Raw genomic sequence first — 20,417 nt, 5'->3', positions numbered from 1 at the left:
AAATAAAAAAAAAATTAAAACATAAAAAATATTTAACGCAAATCAAGTAAAAAATTTGACCGTAACCCAAAAAATAAAAGTGTGCCTATCTTTTGGGCATTATCAAAGACACACATCAATTTTGTATTATGAAAAAATAAGTTTTTATCAATTGACTAAATTAAGTTGAGGTTGGTATTAAGAAGACTAAAATATCCTCAGCAAAAATAAGCCTCAAGTTCACTAGCTTGCATTGGCTTCCCAAATTATGCCCAAGAATATCACACATGATTAACTAAATCCAGTAACGAGATAACTTTCATTTGTTAATGTTGTAATGTTACCCACAATAAGCCTAGACAGTAGACATGCTCATAAAAGCTAGTATATTTTTTCAGAGAAGGACGTCCACATTATGGGGGAAGATGCCAAGATGGAAGGAGATATCTTCAAGAGGTTCAAGCACCTCCTTCCTTTCTCGAGGTCGACAACTGGTTTAGAATTTAAGTGAACCTACCGTTAATCCTTTCAACTTTATAGTAGTGAGTGTCCATAAGTGGTTAATCCGTTCAACTTTATAGTAATGAGTGTCCATAGGTCCACCGGCTCACTCGAACCCATGCCGGTTCAGGTGGGCCCAATAATTTATTTTTAATTTTTTATTAATATATATATAGTATTTTATTATAAATAATTATATTTATATATTATTTTATATTAAAATTATATTTTTAAATTTAATCGAGTGGGCTCAAACTCAAGTTTTTCAAGTCAGGCCAAGCCCGGGCCCAGATTTTGGATGTTGGGCTGGCCCGTGCCCGACTCGTTATCGGACTGGGCCAGGCCGGGGCGGCCCGATGCCCAGGCTTAAACCTCACCCCATAACATATACCTGGCCTGTATTTTTCATGTCAGGGCATCCTAATATCAACAAGTTATGCATGTTCTTGTATTACCACCAAATCTTTAGGTGGGCCTTCAAGAATCTCCCTCACTACTAAACAAACTTAGTTCTTTGTCAGATTGTGGTAACAATAATTTATTAATCTTTAGGTGGGCCTTTAACAAGTCTCTCTCACTAGTAAACTAACGTGGTTCTTTGTCAAATTGTGGTAACGATAAAGTGAGTTTACCTTTTTGTTGAACCAGGATCAGGTAGATTAGTCACGTCTCTACCATCCTTGAGACGTCTTGGTGGAAGTATCGTATTATTAACAAGGCAATGAACAGACGTGGTACAAATTCACATTGCTAAGTAAAAGCACCGGTGACCAGATTTCTGCAAATAAAGTCTTCTTAGCATTTCAACTTGCTAAGAAGGGGTATCCAACCTAACCTGCACTATGTTAGGTGAGCCAATTTATAGACTTAAGAGTTTAGGTTCAAACCTCACCTTTCATCTCTTGCCATGATGTCAAAGAAGGTATTCCTCAAAGAGGGAAGTTTTCCACAACAATCATTTGGCAGCACCGAGGCTCCTCAAGCTCTCCGCATTATGAACTCAAGCCTGACAGAACTTGAGACCGATTCAAGTTCATGGAAACTGTTTACGCAAGGAATGCAAACACCATGATGGAAAATTTGAAATGGGCTAAAATTCAAAGAAAACAGAAAAGAATCTATGATACAAGATATTCGGACTCAATACTATGTTCTCTCTACTTTACAAGTAAAGCTGCCGCCAAATCTTCGACAACTCAGGTTCTACTCATTTGTGCATGAGCTCCACAAGACTATCTCCTTTACAGTTTAGTTTAGATCTTTGCTTGCAGTTCCGCTGGGTCCTCTTAAAAAATTGCCCCCCAAAACTCTCCACCAATTCCTCATGCCTGGACTGATCTTTCGGATGCTAAGATTGCAAAAATTACTTAATCTTCCTTTTTCCCTCGATTGCAAATGTTTTTCAGTAAATCCTTGGAGCACATATCTTGTGCTTGGACATGCTTGAAGCGGTTTGCTTTCACCCATGCAGGCTCCTGTCAATCATCCACAGAAATAAAGGAAAGAACGTGAGCACCCACCCTCCCTGTTGTCTTAAGCTTGTATCTTCCTTCGAACACATTCTTTACAAACAAAAGGGAAGAAAATTTACCTCGGGTACGAAATTGCTGAATCCAAATTTCAGCAAAAGCAGTACATGTTCCATTGCAAGAATAGCAGCAAGTCCAGGTTCAATTCTCCATTTTCTCTCTTCATCATATATAAAGACCAGAAGTCCACAGTTTGTGCAAATTGACACCACAATCAAAAACTGCGAAGGAATAAAATGTTGAATTTAATATACACAGAAAGAAGAAAGAAACCTAAAGATAATTTATCCAATTTATCTATTTAACAGTCACAATGCAGAATAAGATCTGTTGTGAACTAGTAAACAATAACTTCAAATTGTAAGTTATGATATAAGAACAAAGAACTAGGTAATATTAGAAAGGTCATGCTAACCTAAACGAAAACCATACCGCAGGCAACATCTATGATCTGTTAGCTTTACCTTCTTTTTATATTTTTATTTTTTCATCTTACGATTCAAAACGAGAAGGAGAACAAGAAGAAGTAGAAGAGAACTGCTTTCCTCTAATGTCGAACATCTTCTGAGGCAAAAAGGTCGGTGAGATATAAGTGTCCAATGGTAGCCAGAAGGTACAGCAGCCTGACTGCTCTTTCGTTAAAAGGACCAGCATTTCACTAGTTTATGGATAAAGTGATAAATATGGCCTTTGAAAAATTCGATCACAAATAGCACTTCATGCTTTGAATGATAAAATAATATGTTCAATAGATAGAAAATCAGAATTTTATTCTCCAGAAAAGAACCTGAAAAATATTCAGCCATGCTCCCATTGTTGGTGCTGCACGAGGAATGGGCCTTTGTAACAACGTCAGCAGCTTCAGTGCATCTATTCTGATCTTTGCCATATTATACTATAATTCCAGAAAAATTCTGCTTCTTTTAGAACATCATATCAAGGTGAGAAGAACTAGTATAGGACCATTGACACTGCCAGACTTACCAGAACAGCAAAACAAAATGCAAGCGGGAATGCACAAGCAAACAGCATCACCAATCCAAACTGCAAAACCAGCTTCAGAGAATCTGCAAACAATTTAAAACAAATGCACGTTAGCCCTGAGTGAGATTGTAACATGCAGTTTATCAATCCAACTCAGTTGTGATCCAACAATTTTAGCAGATAAGGTCTACAAAACAGTTGTCATTTAATAAATTGGTTGGAGTAAAATATTGAAAAGTCTGGAACCAAAATTAGTTTTCTTATAATATATGGAACCAAAATTAGTTTCCTTAACATCCGGCCAGATTAGCCTATGATATATCCAGTTGGGTTCAGATAACCTGACTTTAAAATCAGATGAGAAAATAGAGTCCAGCATTTTCACAAAAAGTCAGAAATGTATGCACACACAAATCATTTTATAGGGAATCAGTGATCACTTGCTCCATCCTATTAGTATGAGATAAAACTCACACACCATTCCATGAATCACTTGGAGACCCCCAGTCGTTGGAAGCATTACACAAAATCAAAGGGTAGGCTCCTACCATCAAATAATCCATCTTCAACTTCTGCTCCAATGCTAGCAGAATATGATGGTTTCATGTATTCTTTTTCCACTCTAGATGCCGGCTGATTTCCCACACGAGCTTCAATCTGACATTTTCTCTTCCTTCAGAAAATGGAAAATGGACAATGCACATTAGACATCATACTGATATGAGTTCCACAAGTATTATTTTTTATTTTGCAGAGCCAGGCTAAGTAACTTGCATGCACAAAATCAGGTAAAAGGCTTACCAAAAGGTCCTATACTTCTTGTAACTGTATTTGAGGAAAGGAATAGAATTATCAAGTAAATTGTCCAATAACTGCAAAGAGTTATGCACAATAATAGGAAGATCAGTAATTCCATCAACAGATAAACCATAACTAATTACAAAAATGGGTCCCTACCAAGGAAACAATCAAACGCTGGACCAAAACTTGGTGAAGACTGACAAAATCACGGTGAAGAAGTACATGATAGAATACGCCTATATATGTCTGCATGAAGTAGACACCAAATACCTGCACCAAGTACAAGTTACACCAAATCAGCCAAATTCTCTAGAATACAGGGATCAACTGCATAGCACAGCTTAACAAATCAGACCTTGTACACCAAGCTATCAGACTTTGACTCTCTACTTTGATTGTTCTCATTTTTTATGAGCTCAATTGATACCTTGCCCCCAAGCCTAGTATAATACTGAATGATCAAAAGGTACAAGGCTGTCAGTGCATACCTGCAAAGATTCCAAAACATGGTAACTATGTGCTTTGAATATGCTAAATTGCTAATACACAGCATGTATACGTCCACAGAAATTAAATAGAATGACTTCTCAAAATCATCCATGAAAGATGAAACTGATATAAAATTCATTAAAGGTTATCTGAAAGTTCATCCATTAACTCTTTAACTAGCACCCAGTTAGCACCATCAAGAAACAATTTTAAACGCAGGTCTGGTACAGAGGCTCAATTTAGTCCGACCTAGTCCATCCACACACTTCCTAACTTGCTTTCAGTTATCAGCACAGGGGCAAGGTTAAGACCTAATTTTGGCACATACTCGTTTTCGTTACATTCAATTACCATACAGATTCTCAATAGATTCATGTGGAGTACATCAGCACGGCAATTCTTGTACATTAATGGTACATGTGCAATCTACATCCCAACAAAACCAAAAGGTTACCTTAGAATGTCAATTCCAATAGCCTCGTACAGATAAGCATAAGCCAACTCAAATGGCAACTGCAGGCAAATAATGCCCATGATAACAAGGACATCATTTCTAAATCTCTTAAAAATTCCACGCCACTCATCTCTTTGCAATGCTCTGTATCTCTCCTTAGGTTTATTAGTAGTAAGTCCATCTGAGATTTCTGGCTCTAACTGGTCCGGTGAACTCTGCCCAGATATGGTAACTGTCTGTTCTTGGATGAGCCCTTCAGGATAGCATATCTGCCACCTATAAAACAACACAACACATTTATCAATGAAAAGAAAGGGTAAAATGTGAAAAAAAAGAAATGAGAGAACAAACCTTGTTAAAAGAGCACAATTCTTGCGTTTCCAGAACTGGAAAAAAAGGACAGCCCATGATATAATAAACACAAAAAAAACTGGGAGTGCCCATAACTGCCATGATCTGACAAAAACAGCCACAAAACAATTAGAATAATTTGACTTTCTTCAAGCTGCTTCTCAATGAAAAGATAGAAAATTCGGCAAGGCCTGTCCTACCCAAAATCAAACAGCTGTATAAAAATCCCAAATGCAGCTGGGAAGAAAAGCCAGTTTGTATACATTCCAAGAAATGCAAAGTAAACAGCTATCTGCGAAAAGCAAAAGTCACCTTTTAAACTTTTTCAAGACCTCTGAAACAAGAGCCTAAAGCCAAGAAACAGAAAAAAACCTTAACCATTGACTTCAACATTTAACAAAAACGCATACACAGAAGTACAAATGAATATATATACATATGTACGTATGTAAACACACACACATATATATAATATATATATGCAGGCACAATGTAGATGGGATTTTAGAACAAAAGTTGCTTTGAAATTGAACTGGTCCAATATGTGTGGACATGTATGTAGTTCAGCATGATCCAATATAAATCAATCCTTCATTTCATTGGTGTTTACTGATCAAAATTATTGCCTTGTCATGTATGATGCAGGCATCATGGCTAGAGTCATCCAGAAATGGTTGATTGAGCCTCCTACGTGTTTTAGGTTTGAATCAAATTAACCTATGTTAATTTTGGTATATGAATATATTAATCTGTTTATCAGTGTAAGCATATATCTATCAATGTTGTTACTGGTGTATCGTATCGCGCATCGGTCGAGCCGACCTATACACCATATTGTAACGTAACGTATCGTAAAATTAATTTTTTAATTAAACAATTAGAAAAAATAGCCAAAAATTAGAAAAATCAAGAACCATGTATTTCATATAAAAAAACTCATCACACATAAAGAACATTAATGATTCATCGTTCATCGTTCATCGTTCATCGTTCATCATTCATCATTCATAAACCATAGGCTTATATATCAGCAACAAATTCAAAAAATGTAAAGTAAGACTAAGAGATTCAAAATAACATATTAAAACATCCATGGTCCATCACAAATTTAAAGAGAATCTATCATATACGAGTTGAGACTTTAGACTTAGAGTGTTCCAGAGTTTAGTAAACTATATCACGAGTTCATCAAACTGATGGTTTCTTCCTCAAATCAGCGATTTTTTGGAAAACCAGCAAATCTCTCCCTCTCAAAGCCTATAGAGAAGTTTAGAGAGGGTCTCGGTTTAAAAGAATGACGCCAAAAGGGGCCTTGGGGCCCTTTGTCAAATTTTAACCCTATGTCGTAAAATATGGGATGTATCGTGTGTATCGTACGATACACCTCCCCATGTTGTATGATACATCCAATATGGGAACGATACGCAGGCGTATCGCATATCGAGCACGTATCGTCTATGTTTTCTTCACTCGGACAAGTCGCATTGTATGATACGGATAACACTGATATATATGTCTCTTTGTGTGTGTGCATGTGTGTGTGCACTGTGCACATATATACAATAGCCAGTGAGCAGAAGATGCCAAACAATTAAAATACTCATCCATATTGACCAATGATATAGCTAAACAATAGATCTAATATGCAGATCAAACTCTAAGATACACCTTTAAATTATAGTTTTTTCTTCAACCTTTGTACCAAAATAGGAATGAATATCATCAATGGGCTGTGATGTGAAAGCAAAGCAGTTCAATGCCCAACTTTGCATAAGCTGCTTCCTCTTTCTCTCCACTAAAAATGAAATAGAGAACAAATTTAGATTCCACTAAGCAGATAAAAAACATGAAAAAAAAAATCATCATACCATGTAATGGATATACTTTTTTTATCATTCCTACAGACTCCATCAGTTTCAGCAGGGATTCACCGCTATGCCATGCATATAAATTTTCTCCAAATCTCAGAGTTACTGCCAAGTCAGTTGAGTTGACCTGCATCAACTAGTTTATCATCCTCAAACAGCAGACAGAGATGGAGCTTATCTAGTCATATATAATGTGCTAAGACAATCCAAAGGAAACACCAAGTTTAGATGGAATAGAGGTTCTAAGTAAAAATTATACGCATGAACTTGTGGTTAGTACTTAAATTCAGCTTGTTTTCAGGAGCAATACTATCTACACTCAAACTTTAGCAGGCCCAATTTATAGATTACGAGCTCCAGCTTGTTTTCAGAGGGAATACAAGCTACACTCAGTAAACCATTTGAATGTTGAACCTACCAATGCAAGATTGAGTGCCTCATGAATAAATCTAATTTTGTGTTTGACCAATTTTTGGCAAGCCAAACACTTTCAAGGGCTACATAACTAACTATTTGGAAACAAAAATATACACATTATATATAGTCTAGCAATAAGCCCAAAAAGTTGAGAGCTGCACACTGCTGCTTCATGTTTTGGTTTCCCGACCTCATATCTCAAAGCTTTGAATGCTCTTGACAAGCCAGACAATGAGCTAAACCAATTTTTTGCAAGCCCAACACTTGAAGAGCCAACTAACTAATATATGGGAACACAAACAAACACATTTACATAGTGCAGTAACAAGCCTAAGAAGCTGAGAGCTGAACACTGGTGCTTCACATTTTGGTTTCCCAACGTTATGTCACAGCCTTGAATGCCCTTGACGAAACAATTCTTGAGCTGCATTTGGAGCTCAAACAGCCATTGTGTAGATGGGAACCTGAATGTTTAACAGTGCATAAAACAAACGAGAAGTAGTTTTGATGATTTTAACGAGATGGTGAAATGAAAATTAGGCTCTGTCAAGAAGTGATAAGCACATGCAACAGAAACGATCAAGAAAAGGAATCTTGATACACATATGACAAAGAATTGGATCGACTAAAACGTAAAAGTCAAAAAGATATACAAAAGCTATCTTAAACAAACAACAATTATAAGGGAAAAGCGAAACGAGGGGAGAAAAAAGATAACATAAGAAAACTGCAACTAATTCTAGTAACACCACTTACTACTTGTTTCATCATGTATTTATAACAACGGAACCGTTCACGCCAACTAAACAACGAGCCATCACGCTGTCGTATAAATGCCGAAACTTGATCCCATTCAAACTGCAAATCCATGCCTTCAGGATTTTTAAAAATTTACAATATATCAGAAGGAATCACAAAATAAGAAAAGCCATCAAACAATAGAGAACGTGAATGCAAATTGAAAAACTAACCAATAGAGGTTGGTTTTCTCAGCTTTAATTCAGCTGCTGCCCTGCCGAGAGCTTCCAATGGCGCTCCCAACTGCGAAAAGATTAAGCATCCAGCCAAAAATAGACGAAATCAAAGAAAAGATAAAAACCTTCCCACAAGATGAAAGAGGATGTAGTGAAAGAAATAATTCGCAATAACCTAGAGAATTCATCGTAGATTGCCGGGAGAAAGAGAGAGTCGAAAGTGAAAGAAAGCAATCCGCAATAACCTAAAGAATGCAGCATGCATCGCAGAGAGAGGGAGGAGATAGAGATTATGACACGAAAAGAAAAGGAGAAATTAACAAAGAAAAGAGGAAGGAACGCAATAACTAGTCTACTAGAAGAGAAACCTTGATGAACTCGTGGAAAACCCCTCGAACCCTCTCGACATAAAACCCCGATTTCCTCAACTGGGCAACCAAGACTTCGACGGCGCAATCCGCATTGACGTCCAAGACTATCGTCTCCGGCCTTCTTGGAACGGCGATAGCGAATTCAAAGTCCGTCTCTTCCCCGCCAGTCCGCATCTCATAAGCTGCTACAATGCGGCAAAAGATAAAATGAACGACAAGAAGACAACGAAGGTTAACACTAAGCAAGACGAGGAGCAAGAAAATGGGGGTGCCAGCCGAAAATGAGTAAAACTTTTTTTTTTTTTTCTTTACTTGAAATTGATCAAGAACGTAGAAGGGAAGACTCTCCCAGGAACGTCGAACTCACGTTTCTCCGCAAATTTTGCACATATGCGCTTGATCCACGCCATGTCTCTTTCCGGGTGAAATTGAGCGGAAATCAGCTCCCCGTAACCCAGCGATATACCTGACGATCACAGAAATGAATGCTCAGATTGCGCTGGGATTCCGCCGATTGAAGCCGTAACGTCGCCCGCCAACCATCTCCCTGTTTCCCTCCATGTACAACACAGAGAAGAATAATAAAGAGATGAGACCAAGAATTGCCCTCTTGAAACCCTGATCGATCTCCCTCACTCTCTGAGGAGTTGAAGAGGTGGAGAAGAAAATGCACAGGCGGAGGAGGAGATTTCCGAGGCGACTACTTTTTTTTTTTAACTTTCCCCCAAACAACTTTTTGAATTTAGGAACTCCCTCTACCCGGGGTATACGGAGCTCTCCGTCTTTTTTTTTAAAAAAAAAAAACTGCCCTTTTCTTGTTATTTAAGTAATATTGAAATAAAAATTAAAAAAATAATGATATATATATATATATAAGAATTATTTCAGAACACGGCCCTCGTCTGAAAAAGGAGAATACGGTAAGCTCCAAACTAAAAATCATGCCTATTTTAATAGTAACCACTTAAGTAAATAATTAATATAAATATAAGTAATCACATATTAATATTATTAACTAAATTAAACAAATAGTCCATAAATTTGTTTTTAGTGGTTGAAACTTTGTCCTTTATAATAAAACGCATATTTAAACTTCAACTAGTGAAATTCATAATATGAAACACAAGTGAAAAAAAAAAAAAAAAAGAGGAAAACTTTTTCTCCGGATTGGTTCAACCAATGACTGAGAAAGAAGCTTTTTGGTCTCCAACCCATGATTTAGACAACTCGGATTTTCTTCTCCCTCCAGATTAAAAACGGTAGTTTATAACATTAAAAACATAGGTTCATCTTTATGGTTCCCAACTCTCAAAGCCAACTCACAGGTTCGAAATACAATACTTCCTCGTCTTGAACTTGGTGCCGTATGGTTGACCGATTGCTAAATCTTTTTTACAATCAATGTGTTGGACTTGATTTTGCAATTAAAACCAGTCAAACTTAGGATTCAAACTCGATTTTCGATTTATAACGAAAATAAATAAATAAAAATATTTTATAAAATAGTTATTCGCGCCACTTTTGTTAAAATTCAGTTTTTCACAAATCCAATTTAGACAAAGACCAAATGATGTTCAAATTTGTTATGGTGAGTTCTATGCTACCATGTAATGTATTGAATGTTGTATATTTATTTTAACATGGTGCCTTAGCGATACATTTTTAATTTTTAACAATCTCGCAACATTAGACACACACCAACATAGGATTCGTGTATACCCACAAGCTTATATGAATTATTGAGCATGTCAGTGATTGGTTAAGAATTTATATCCAAAAACGCGGCCCACTCATGTGGTTAAGAAATCAGATCCAATAATGCCAGGCCCACGTACAGGAATTGATCCATTGGAAACTCGGTGTTAGCTTCATTACTGGTATTAGAGGTTGGCATCAGGTCGAGTATCCGATTAATACTAATATTAGAGGTTGGCATCCGGTCGAGTATCCGATTAATACTAATATTAGAGGTTGGCATCAGGTCGAGTATCCGATTAATACTAATATTAGAGGTTGGCATCAGGTCGAGTATCCGATTAATACTAATATTAGAGGTTGGCATCAGGCCGAGTACTCAATTGGTCGAGTATCTGATTAGTATTAGAGATTGGCATCAGGCCGAGTATCCGATTAGTATTAGAGGTTGGCATCAGGCCTCGATACCCAGTTCTATTGAACTTGAAAAAACCAATTCCCGATCAATGAAGCTCAATTCGGGCTTATAAGTTTTTAATAGTTTTTATTTGATTAATAATACATAGTTTATTATTAAAATTATTATTATATTAAAAAATATTTTATTCATTTTATTTTAATGAGGCTGGTACATGTCATAAAGTCGCGAGCGTGGGTAGGAAACTACCCGTTGACCCGACCCTGGGGACCCGTCGGTTTGTTCAAATCCCGGTCTGCGTCAACAGTAACAAACGGCCAGTAGACCCGTAAAGCTTACCCCTATAAAGGTAGCAAATTTCCATTTATTACATCCAACTACCTCATCAGTCATCCTTTTCCTTGGCAAAGTTTTCGTATATGTTAGTGCACGGGACGAGCATTTTATCCTATTGTGTGGATGTCTCCGCCCTTGCCTTTAACCTCACAGAGTATTAGGATTGCTTTAGATAAATTTTGAATCCTTATTTCACTAAATATATAAATGTCACTCACACTTAGAAAGGCCATGTATTCCTCCTGATGATCATGCTAGGAAGAACATGAATTGCACATGCATAATTAAGTTATTGAAAAAAATGAAGTTGGGTATTGAAAAAGTTGAAGGGTGCACTTAGATGACACAAAAAACTAGGTTTTGGAGCTCTAAAACCATATTGTTGGGTATTGTTAACAAACGAGAACAAGGAAAATCCTGTTTTGATAGAACCTGATTTTGTAAAATGAGTGGAAAAACTTTCTCATTCAACTTATTTATAAAAACTGAAGTTTTTATAATTAATTAACGGAAAGAACACAATCTTTATAAAATAGAGTTTTGAAAAAACTGGGTTAAGTAAAGCGTCATCCAAAGGCTCCCACGAATTTAGTACCAAAAAGCCACTGTGTTTAGGAAGTTGAATTTACAAGTGTTTATGGATGTATTGGGAGAATGCACGCAAACTGGAAAACGTATGGTATACGTATAAGAAATATTAGAAATGGGAAGCACTTCATTGAAATTAAGACAAATTCCTTTCCCAAAAGATACCCGAAAACGAAGGGGAAAAAGAACCCGTCCTCTTTCCTCTCGTCGACAAAGAGAGGTCTCGCCCTTTTCTCCCAAGGATCGATTCGCAGGAAGCGACTTTCCGTCGAAACCCTAATCCGAAGGACGAAGCTTCCTTCGTCCTCCTGCAACCTTCTCAGGGACGCGACTTCCTCACGCGGAAATCCTAAATCTCCTGAGAGAATTTTCCGTTCAGGTAGCCTTACACGCGTTATCCACGACCATACCCTTGCCCCAAATCGTAGCCCTAAAGGAGGTGGAGACCTTGACGGAAGGCGGGGAAGAGGCAGTCTTCGGGCGATCGGTCGCTTGATCGGGAGGGTGAAGGGAAGTCTTCGAGGGGATCGACGCCATGGGTAACACGGAGAAGCTGATGAACCAGATCATGGAGCTCAAGTTCACGAGCAAGAGTCTGCAGAGGCAGGCGAGGAAGTGCGAGAAGGAAGAGAAGACGGAGAAGCTGAAGGTGAAGAAGGCGATCGAGAAGGGCAATATGGACGGGGCGCGCATCTACGCGGAGAACTCCATTCGCAAGCGTAACGAGCAGATGAACTACCTGCGCCTCGCCTCCCGCCTCGACGCCGTCGTCGCGCGCCTCGATTCACAGGCTAAGATGATGACGATCAATAAGTCCATGGGGTCGATCGTCAAGGCGCTCGAGTCCTCGCTCACGACGGGCAATCTCCAGAAAATGTCGGAGACGATGGACCAGTTCGAGAAGCAGTTTGTGAATATGGAGGTCCAGGCCGAGTTCATGGAGAATTCCATGGCCGGGAGCACGTCGCTCTCCACGCCTGAAGACGATGTCAATAGCTTGATGCAGCAAGTGGCGGATGATTACGGGTTGGAGGTCTCAGTTGGCTTGCCCCAGCCGGCGGCGCACGCCATCCCTGCCAAGGCGGAGAAGGTGGACGAGGACGATCTCTCGAGGCGTCTGGCTGAGCTCAAGGCCAGAGGGTAATTGAATTTACCCTCTTCTCTATGCGTTGATGAGAAGGACAACTTGTTTATTATGAACCGGTTTTATGAAGATTGTAGCTAATATGGTTGCTTAATACATGTTGTTGATGTGCTATCCGATGGACCTCGCAGTTATCTCAGACCCAAATATTTGTAGTTACACAGTGGCTTGGTAATGTTCATGGCTTCTTTCTTATAGCAGTTGTGTTCTTTACCTTTTATATGGGAATGAGCCATGGCATGATGATAATTATGATGGTAGAACCGCTCTTACTATCATCTGATGTGTCGTTTCGGATTTATTTCTTGCTAGATGGTCGAAATTTCATTCAAATTTCTTTGATTGGTTTTCTGGGTTTTAAAATGTCCGTAGCTGGTGCAGGATGTCACGCTATGTGCGGCTGTTCATATTTTCTGATGTTTATGTGCCTGAGTAATGTTCCTTCATTTGTTCACTTGTTGGAGAGGCGCCTGATTACTGTGGTTCAATAGACATTAGACGATTGTGTTCAGTTGCACTATGCGAATATGGTTTCTGTCATTTGGATTTGGTTTGTTCAATATTGTTGTCTTTCTCTGCTAGGACGGTGGTTGATTTTTGGGTTCTCCTGCACCTGGCTGTTACTGTTACCGTTGCCTACACAGTGGAGTTTTGTGCGGTTGATGTATGTCATGTTGCACTCGACCCTGCTTCCGTATCTCCTTTCAAAGAAAATACATTGGGCATGTCATGATGGTTGAAGTCCCTATAACTTCAGCCATTCCCATGTAGCACAGCATGCAGAAGTCTCACCCCTGTTAGGAAAATATAGCATGCATCTGAAGATGCGTTCATGACTCTGCCGAACTGAACTACTAACGCTGTAGCTTCGGTTTCTGAAAAAGCAAATTGGGATACTTTTTCCTTACTTTTGCTTGAGTGTGATCATGCAGAATCTAAAATCAGTGGAGTTTGCAGAGTGTTCAATAGTTTTGTGTATGCACATGCATAGGAAAAGTGTCTTTGGATAGAATTTATAAGTGGAAAAATGATAGTCTTGCAATATTATGGCAAAAAAAAAGTTAGTGTATCACCTGGCAATTTAATTCGTAGTTTTACTCGAATTTTCTAGCTTCTTCATCTATCGTGAAGGAGCATGGCCATCCATCTATTTTGTCTTATATTGTAATTGTTACTCAATGCGTTCAACGTTTTACCAAAATAACTTATTGAACGCTGTTCTTGCATTTGTCAGTTAATCATTCTATTCTTTTAGTCAAAGAACTTGCTGAAGGCTGTTTCTCGTGATTCTTTGACCTTGGCTTCTAATTTTCACCATGCCAATCAATGCAGAGACGTGAATTCCATGCATATTGATATTAGATGATCCCCTACACCATCTGCCCTCCGCCTAAGTGGTGTGGATGTGACTTACCATCTCCACAGGTTCAGGGTATGAGAGTTGGTAATGGGGGAGGAGAGCCGTCCTTTACATTAATATTTGTTACTGTTTGTTTCAATTTATGATTTATACAGTCTAAAGATATCTTCTGCTAGAACTTGCATTGAACTTTACACATTTTTCTTTTTCTGTTTCGCTTTTAATTCTTTTTAAGGCCAAGCTTTGTTTTTTAAAATTTCCATATGTAATCGTCAAACACAGGAGAACAAAATCAGCGTTTCTTTCGGAGGCCGGGTCCATTTCTGTTCACAGCCTTCCGGTCGAGCTTAATTTTATCTGAATACTAGACTAGAGAATGACTTCTGAGTTCAGCTGGTTATTGCCAGTTCCAAGGTTCAATCTGTTAATTTTATTCCGCCGGAGAAATGACTGCATTGAAGCCTCTTTGTTAGCAAAAGCCTTTAGATTTGCTTTCTGTGATGGAGTAATTTGTGCAATATCGACTTTTGAGTTCTAAATCTACCCGATCAATCTTCTGTTGCCTCCTTTGTCGTTACTTGTCGAGGAAGAGTGTTTGCTGTGATTTTGGGCGCCTGGTTTTTGCTATTAGGTTCGGAAACTTGCATACTATCTTGCAAACAGAGGAGTAGTGGGCTGTTTGTATTTGGATAAAGCATTGGTTCTGGAGATACGCAAAATAATTGTCATTTAATTGTACAGCTTTATCGGAATTGTCTGCATACATCCAAGACATGCAGACATTTTTTAAAAAGCTACTGTTCAACTTGATATGGGGAATCGATGCCTGGATTGCTGAATTATGCTATTTTATTATCTTGTCATCTTTTGGGATCTTGGAATTTTAATTTGACCGACCCGAATAAAATGCTATCCATTCAATCCGCTGCCTGCCTAGGCTGCTATTGTAAACGGATCACTCATAGATATCTGCCTAGAAACGGTAACTATCGGAATTATAAATTTCTTAAATTACCTGTATCTCTGTGTGCGTGTGCGGGGACGGATGTGCATATATATTTTGGACAAATGGGTATCACCGTCATGTAGTCCAGATAGAGCAAACAGAACAATACTAGCTAGTTGCAAGACATTTGCAACTTGTTCGATCAATTGTGTCGGGACATCAGCTAACTTATGCTGATGAAAGTGTTAGGAAAAAAACAAAAACTCTTAAGACTACTAAAATCGAGAATGCTTTTGACCGCGTCCCACGCGATTGAAAATCATTCAAATGTCAAATCAGACTGTAAACATGGTTTTGAATCGTACGGCAGTTGAATATGGCAGTTGAATAGCATAAATCAAAATCAAGTTTCGAATTTTGCTTAATGGGGGAAAAAAAAAATACAATGCTCGAGAACTGAGAAAATATAAAAAGGCTACTACAACAGCGACAGTTCTGGGGGTGAGCAGAGTGTAGGCAAAGCTTTCCTTTTTTAAATCCTTAAGATGTTAACTCTTAGAGGGATCACCCGCAATAATGTTGCCGATTGTGCAACATAATGCAATTTGAAACTATGAATAGCAACCCCCACAGAAACTACAAGTTAAGGAGAAGTGGGACACGTACGTAGCTTTCAAAGCTGCTTCTCTGACCTCATCTGCAGGGTACTTAAAGAAGAGAATATTTTCTTACCATAAACTCCTTCAATGTTTACCCACTACCCAGTCCTAATCTTGTTCAGCTTGCATTATATCTGAAACATACACACAGATTTGCCTTCACCCATTTGTACAATAGAATCAGGCACAACTAGTTTGGTTCTACAAGCCACAACTTCAGGTGTTCCTCAAGCAAGTTATGAGTTTCCATTTTCTTGAATTCCTTTCCCGCATGTAGATGAATTCCTTTCCGGCAACCTACATGACTCATTATACATTGATGGTGGTCCAAAGGTACTTAGGTTGCAAACTCTGTAGCATTACAAAGTACTACCGCTGCCACAACAGAAAATAAGCAAGTTGGTCGTTTAACTTGAAACATTTTGAAGCAGGGACCATGCTTCATGTTTGCTTGTTCATCCATCCTTCAGTTGCTCAATTCAGTGCTTGTTCATGCAACTTTCAACAGCTCAATTCAACCTCCATAGCGTCCTTCCATGCCCACAACATGAAATTCAGCCCAAAAAATTGATTAATTCAGAAGACTATATCTTGTGAATGCTGTAGCCAGAATCATCGGATGAGAGCCCTTCTTTCCAATCCTCAAATTCTTGGCCACCAAATACCGCTTGTTTAATGCCAAAGTAACTGTCAAAAGGAATCATCATTTCCATTAGACGAAGAAGAATAGTTTGCAAAATCGTTAGATAATAGATTCTATAACATATGACTTTTCTACTCTCATATGATCAGCTGATTCATGCATATGTCCAGTGAATGAATAAAATAATTCATTGCCAAAAAAATGAAATATTGGTATTTTGTTGGTATATAATTATCACAAAACACATTTCTGTCATGTTAGAATTTAGATCTGGCAGACGATGATAAAGACAAATTCTTGAACATCCATCTCCAGCACGGACGGATGGATGATCCAAGACTAACAATAATTGTATATACCTATTGTAAAGTTAACATAGAAGAAGTGAATCGTGTAGCTCAGAAATCTGAACCAAATCAAATATAGCACTTATGGATGTGTAAGGAATCATTGGGATAGACTGTTTTTCTTGAACCAGGACCAGATGTTCAAAGATAAGCCCATAGACGTAAGCACATAAAACTCTTAATGAAATACAAACTTTTGAACATTTATAGAAGATTCTAAACAGAATAATCAATTAATCAGACTATATGAAATCAAAATATATGATTCTCTCAAAGAAATAAGATGGACATGAATGATACATCCCTAAAAAGGAAGAAACGTTCAAATAAGCAATCAAACACAAAGGAACAAATTAAAGTTAATGGTGTGGACTCCATTGCATCAACAGCAGATACACTTGCTTAAGCGAAGTATCCTGCTTTGAAATAGCAGGTCTAGGTGTACATAAAAATCCACCATCTCACAAAGGTCATTCCCTGTGCACGAAGAATTAATACTGATGATGGTAAGATATAGAAAAGATAAAAACTAAAAAGGCTTTTTCGTATGAGAAACACAAGAACAGATGTGAATACAATCCAAATTGCCTGAGAATATAAATGCAAAGAAGACAATCTAAGCAAAGCAAGGTTGAGTGCCAGAAGAACCAAACATGATACAATGACAAAATCAGAAAAACTACGCAAGTTAACAGAACTGTAGGAAAATATGACATTTTATGTGCACAAAAGCATCTGAGGCTTACTCTGAGCTAATGTTTGTCAATGCATTTACCAACACATCCAGTAGTAGTGGCTCACCAGTGCCAATATCTACCCTGTGGAGTTGTTAACAAAACCAGCACAAGTTATACCTAGCAAATCAAATGTATAACTGAAGCAGATCCCAGGACGAAGTGAAGCCACTGAATGAAAATGCCATCAAGGCAAGAAAATGTACCAAATTCTTGCCAAATTTTCTTGAATCTCTAGGTCTCCAATATTGTAGAATGTGGTTGGTGTTACATTTGCTCCTTGAATAGCATCATATGTAGGCCTTTTATCCAGTGGCAGTTGTGACAGCTGCAATAATGTCTTCAACATAAGACTGAAGGGGGATGAGGGGTGTGTGACAGTAAAAGACAACAATCCCACAGAAGAGTACTCTTCGGAGAAAATAATTCTACTAGAGAAATAACATAAGCAGAATATAGAAAATCATCTAAGAAAATAAAACACAAGACATTGGAAGTCTATTAAATCCACAATTATTATATTACGTTAGCACAAACAACAAAAATGGTCTCCTAGCAACGTGTCACTTGTAGCAAAAAACAGCACAAGATATTCAATAAAGAAAAGAACAATAGGGGGGGAAATGTAGCTGTAACAAAATAAAAAACCAGATTCAAATCTATCATCCTTGCTTCCACTAGAAAAAGCAATAAATGGAAGGGTTCAGTTCTACGTCACATGGATCAGGACACCGGTGCAAACGCTTTTCAAAAAGCTTGGATGCACGGCCACGGCCGTGTGTGTGTGTGTATATATACATACATATAACAATAATAATAATTTACGAAAACACATACATATATATTCATTATTCTAGACAAAAATACCAAAATATACCCCAAAATGCAAAACATTAGTCTGCTGTGTCACGTACCCACAGCCATCTCCAGCCGTGTCAACATGAGTGCAGCATCCTTCCAGGCATGACTGTGTGACATAGGTCTAGCTACGGCTGCTGGCAAAGGTGCAAGGCATGGCTATACATATGAAATGAATGAGTAGGACCATCCCAATCTTGGGCTGCTCCAAAAACCTATCTTATATCTGAGCAATTTTCTACAAAATTAACAGTATAGATGAGATTTTCATGGTTGGAATTTAGACATATAAATAATGTTTTATAACCCAAAAAGTTCAGGCAGTCATTTACTCATGTAAAATCTCACGTCTACCTTTTTGTTGAAGTTTTGGCTTTTGAATGTGAAGATAGCACTGAAACAACTAAACTTGAAAAAGGTATAAATATCCGATTAGCAAATATCTATACCAAAAACTTTAATTTTTGTATTTACGTCACACTAATACTCCAAATAGCTCTTCTGCAACGTCCAGTTATATAGCATTCTTATGAAAGACTGATATTCTATTTTAAGTTATGATTAAGAGCACTTCAAAACCCATTAATCCAGAATTTTACCTGCATATTCATCGAATTGCATCCGCCAAGACGCCCAATAATGTGCCATGATCGAATGGCCTGTATGGCGGACCCCATGGAGTCAACTTTAAAACTGAGGCTCAAGAAGAAAACACACGTACACGCGCATAGTGAATGCAGCAAAATCGTCACTTACATCGCAAAGTAACTCGATATCCTTAGTTAACGGGGGATGGTAGAACTCCAACCATATATATGAATTCGAGAAATCGAATCTGCCATAAACCACCAATAGAATACATAAAAAAACAATCAAAATTGCCACAAGAAAAGGTGAATTTATACGAAGCAAATTAATTCTTCCTACAAACTGACATGCATTTAGATAAATTCATCGCAAGATATTCAAAATTCTCGTGAAAAAAAAAAAGTTCCTGCACCCTACTTTTTGAACGTAACCTTCATTGGAGTGGCGTTCCCAGTTTTAGTCTGCAGAATTTTGTTCCTCTTCTTCCTTATCCTCTCCTCAACCTAGTCAAACAACGTGTGGAACCATGAGGTTGAGGAAGACCCAGTTTAGAAAATACGATTTCATAGCGATAACAAGAACCCCAACTCCCAATTGAAAGAAGTGAGCATACACGACTTTGGGCCTTCTGGGGATCCTCCATGAAGCTGCCCATTATGTCCGCAATCTCCGGGTCGCGATCATAATCCTTCTCTTCTTCCTTTTGTCGCCCCCTGGCTCTGAAACGGCCGGAAAGCTTGCCATCGTCGCCGGCCTCCTCCTCACTGTCATCATCTTCGTCCTCGCTGTAATCACGAACGCTGGTCCGCCGAGATGAATCAGCTAACGCTGCAGTGGTGACTCTAAGATGGGATTTGACAGCAATGGAACTTTGGGTTCGGCAAGGGAGGAAAGAGACTTCGGTGGTGGGGAATTTCCGCCAGGGAAGAAGAGAGATTGAGAAGATAGGGACGGCCTCCATCTTCTCACTGGCCGCGGATTTGGCGGCAGAGGTTTTGGAAGGGTTCTGCTTCTGTAAGCTCCGACATGTACCAAATACCGCAAGTATTTTACCTGCGAAAGGTTTTTTTTTTTTTTTAATAAGTGATGTTCTTCGGGAAAGAAAAAAAATGTACAAATTTCGTAGCAACGCGAAAAATTATTTCTTTTTAATATTTCACGTGCGATTTCTTTTTAAGTATGATTTCTTATATAAACAATCAAGACTTATCAAGAATTCGATATTAACCACATGAAAGGAAACACTAACCCTGCTAACAAGTTGAGGCTAAAAATAACTATCGAAATTTTTTATGGACAAAGTACCATTGATGTTTATTTATTTCAATTTTCTGTTATAATTGTTTTAATGCGTTGAATGCTCGTATTTATTGAGTTCGGGGA

General features: G+C 38.2%; 3 protein-coding genes across 4 annotated transcripts; 1 reads left to right on the top strand and 2 right to left on the bottom strand.

Annotated features, from left to right (window-relative positions):
- Positions 1–1,554: 1,554 nt before the first annotated feature.
- On the bottom strand, positions 1,555–9,437 carry LOC116256530 (anoctamin-like protein Os01g0706700). Of its 2 annotated transcripts, none has more exons than XM_031632919.2 (17): positions 9,086–9,437; positions 8,716–8,903; positions 8,345–8,414; positions 8,130–8,245; positions 6,957–7,083; positions 6,783–6,883; positions 5,289–5,380; positions 5,089–5,193; positions 4,738–5,013; positions 4,150–4,282; positions 3,951–4,064; positions 3,795–3,865; positions 3,542–3,666; positions 2,994–3,076; positions 2,797–2,904; positions 2,072–2,230; positions 1,555–1,955 (listed from the first exon to the last, which is right to left on the bottom strand). In XM_031632919.2, the coding sequence occupies exons 1-17, from the start codon at positions 9,126–9,128 to the stop codon at positions 1,848–1,850; spliced, it is 2,019 nt and encodes a 672-aa protein (XP_031488779.1). In that variant the 5' UTR covers positions 9,129–9,437; the 3' UTR covers positions 1,555–1,847. The 2 variants fall into 2 exon arrangements, with proteins under 2 accessions (XP_031488779.1, XP_031488780.1); XM_031632920.2 differs by having other exon boundaries at positions 8,716–8,900.
- A 2,498-nt stretch (positions 9,438–11,935) lies between these two features.
- Positions 11,936–13,096, top strand: LOC116255517 (ESCRT-related protein CHMP1B). The gene has a single exon (XM_031631367.1). The coding sequence runs from the start codon at positions 12,291–12,293 to the stop codon at positions 12,897–12,899; it is 609 nt and encodes a 202-aa protein (XP_031487227.1). The 5' UTR covers positions 11,936–12,290; the 3' UTR covers positions 12,900–13,096.
- Positions 13,097–15,913: 2,817 nt separating this feature from the next.
- LOC116255603 (uncharacterized) lies at positions 15,914–20,075 on the bottom strand. Its single transcript, XM_031631475.2, has 7 exons — positions 19,648–20,075; positions 19,452–19,537; positions 19,203–19,281; positions 19,046–19,105; positions 17,795–17,916; positions 17,601–17,672; positions 15,914–16,551 (listed from the first exon to the last, which is right to left on the bottom strand). The coding sequence occupies exons 1-7, from the start codon at positions 19,993–19,995 to the stop codon at positions 16,449–16,451; spliced, it is 870 nt and encodes a 289-aa protein (XP_031487335.1). The 5' UTR covers positions 19,996–20,075; the 3' UTR covers positions 15,914–16,448.
- Positions 20,076–20,417: the final 342 nt, after the last annotated feature.

Source organism: Nymphaea colorata, chromosome 6, assembly GCF_008831285.2.
Source record: "Nymphaea colorata isolate Beijing-Zhang1983 chromosome 6, ASM883128v2, whole genome shotgun sequence".
NCBI classification, from domain to species: domain Eukaryota; kingdom Viridiplantae; phylum Streptophyta; class Magnoliopsida; order Nymphaeales; family Nymphaeaceae; genus Nymphaea; species Nymphaea colorata.
This window is presented reverse-complemented; position numbering and strand designations above follow the sequence as displayed.

Bases quoted from the DNA above. Each gene is read 5' to 3' on its own strand.
- LOC116256530 (XM_031632919.2), bottom strand. From the start codon at position 9,128: ATGGCGTGGATCAAGCGCATATGTGCAAAATTTGCGGAGAAAC. The intron at 3,866-3,950 runs GTAGGGACCCAT...AACTCTTTGCAG, and splicing joins AGCGTTTGATTGTTTCCTTG to TTATTGGACAATTTACTTGA. The intron at 2,231-2,796 runs GTTCTTTTCTGG...ATTCCTTCGCAG, and splicing joins CATGGCTGAATATTTTTCAG to TTTTTGATTGTGGTGTCAAT.
- LOC116255517 (XM_031631367.1), top strand. From the start codon at position 12,291: ATGGGTAACACGGAGAAGCTGATGAACCAGATCATGGAGCTCAAGTTC.
- LOC116255603 (XM_031631475.2), bottom strand. From the start codon at position 19,995: ATGGAGGCCGTCCCTATCTTCTCAATCTCTCTTCTTCCCTGGCGGAAA. The intron at 19,538-19,647 runs GTATGCTCACTT...TTGTTTGACTAG, and splicing joins CCCAGAAGGCCCAAAGTCGT to GTTGAGGAGAGGATAAGGAA. The intron at 17,673-17,794 runs GTACATTTTCTT...ACAACTCCACAG, and splicing joins GAAAATTTGGCAAGAATTTG to GGTAGATATTGGCACTGGTG.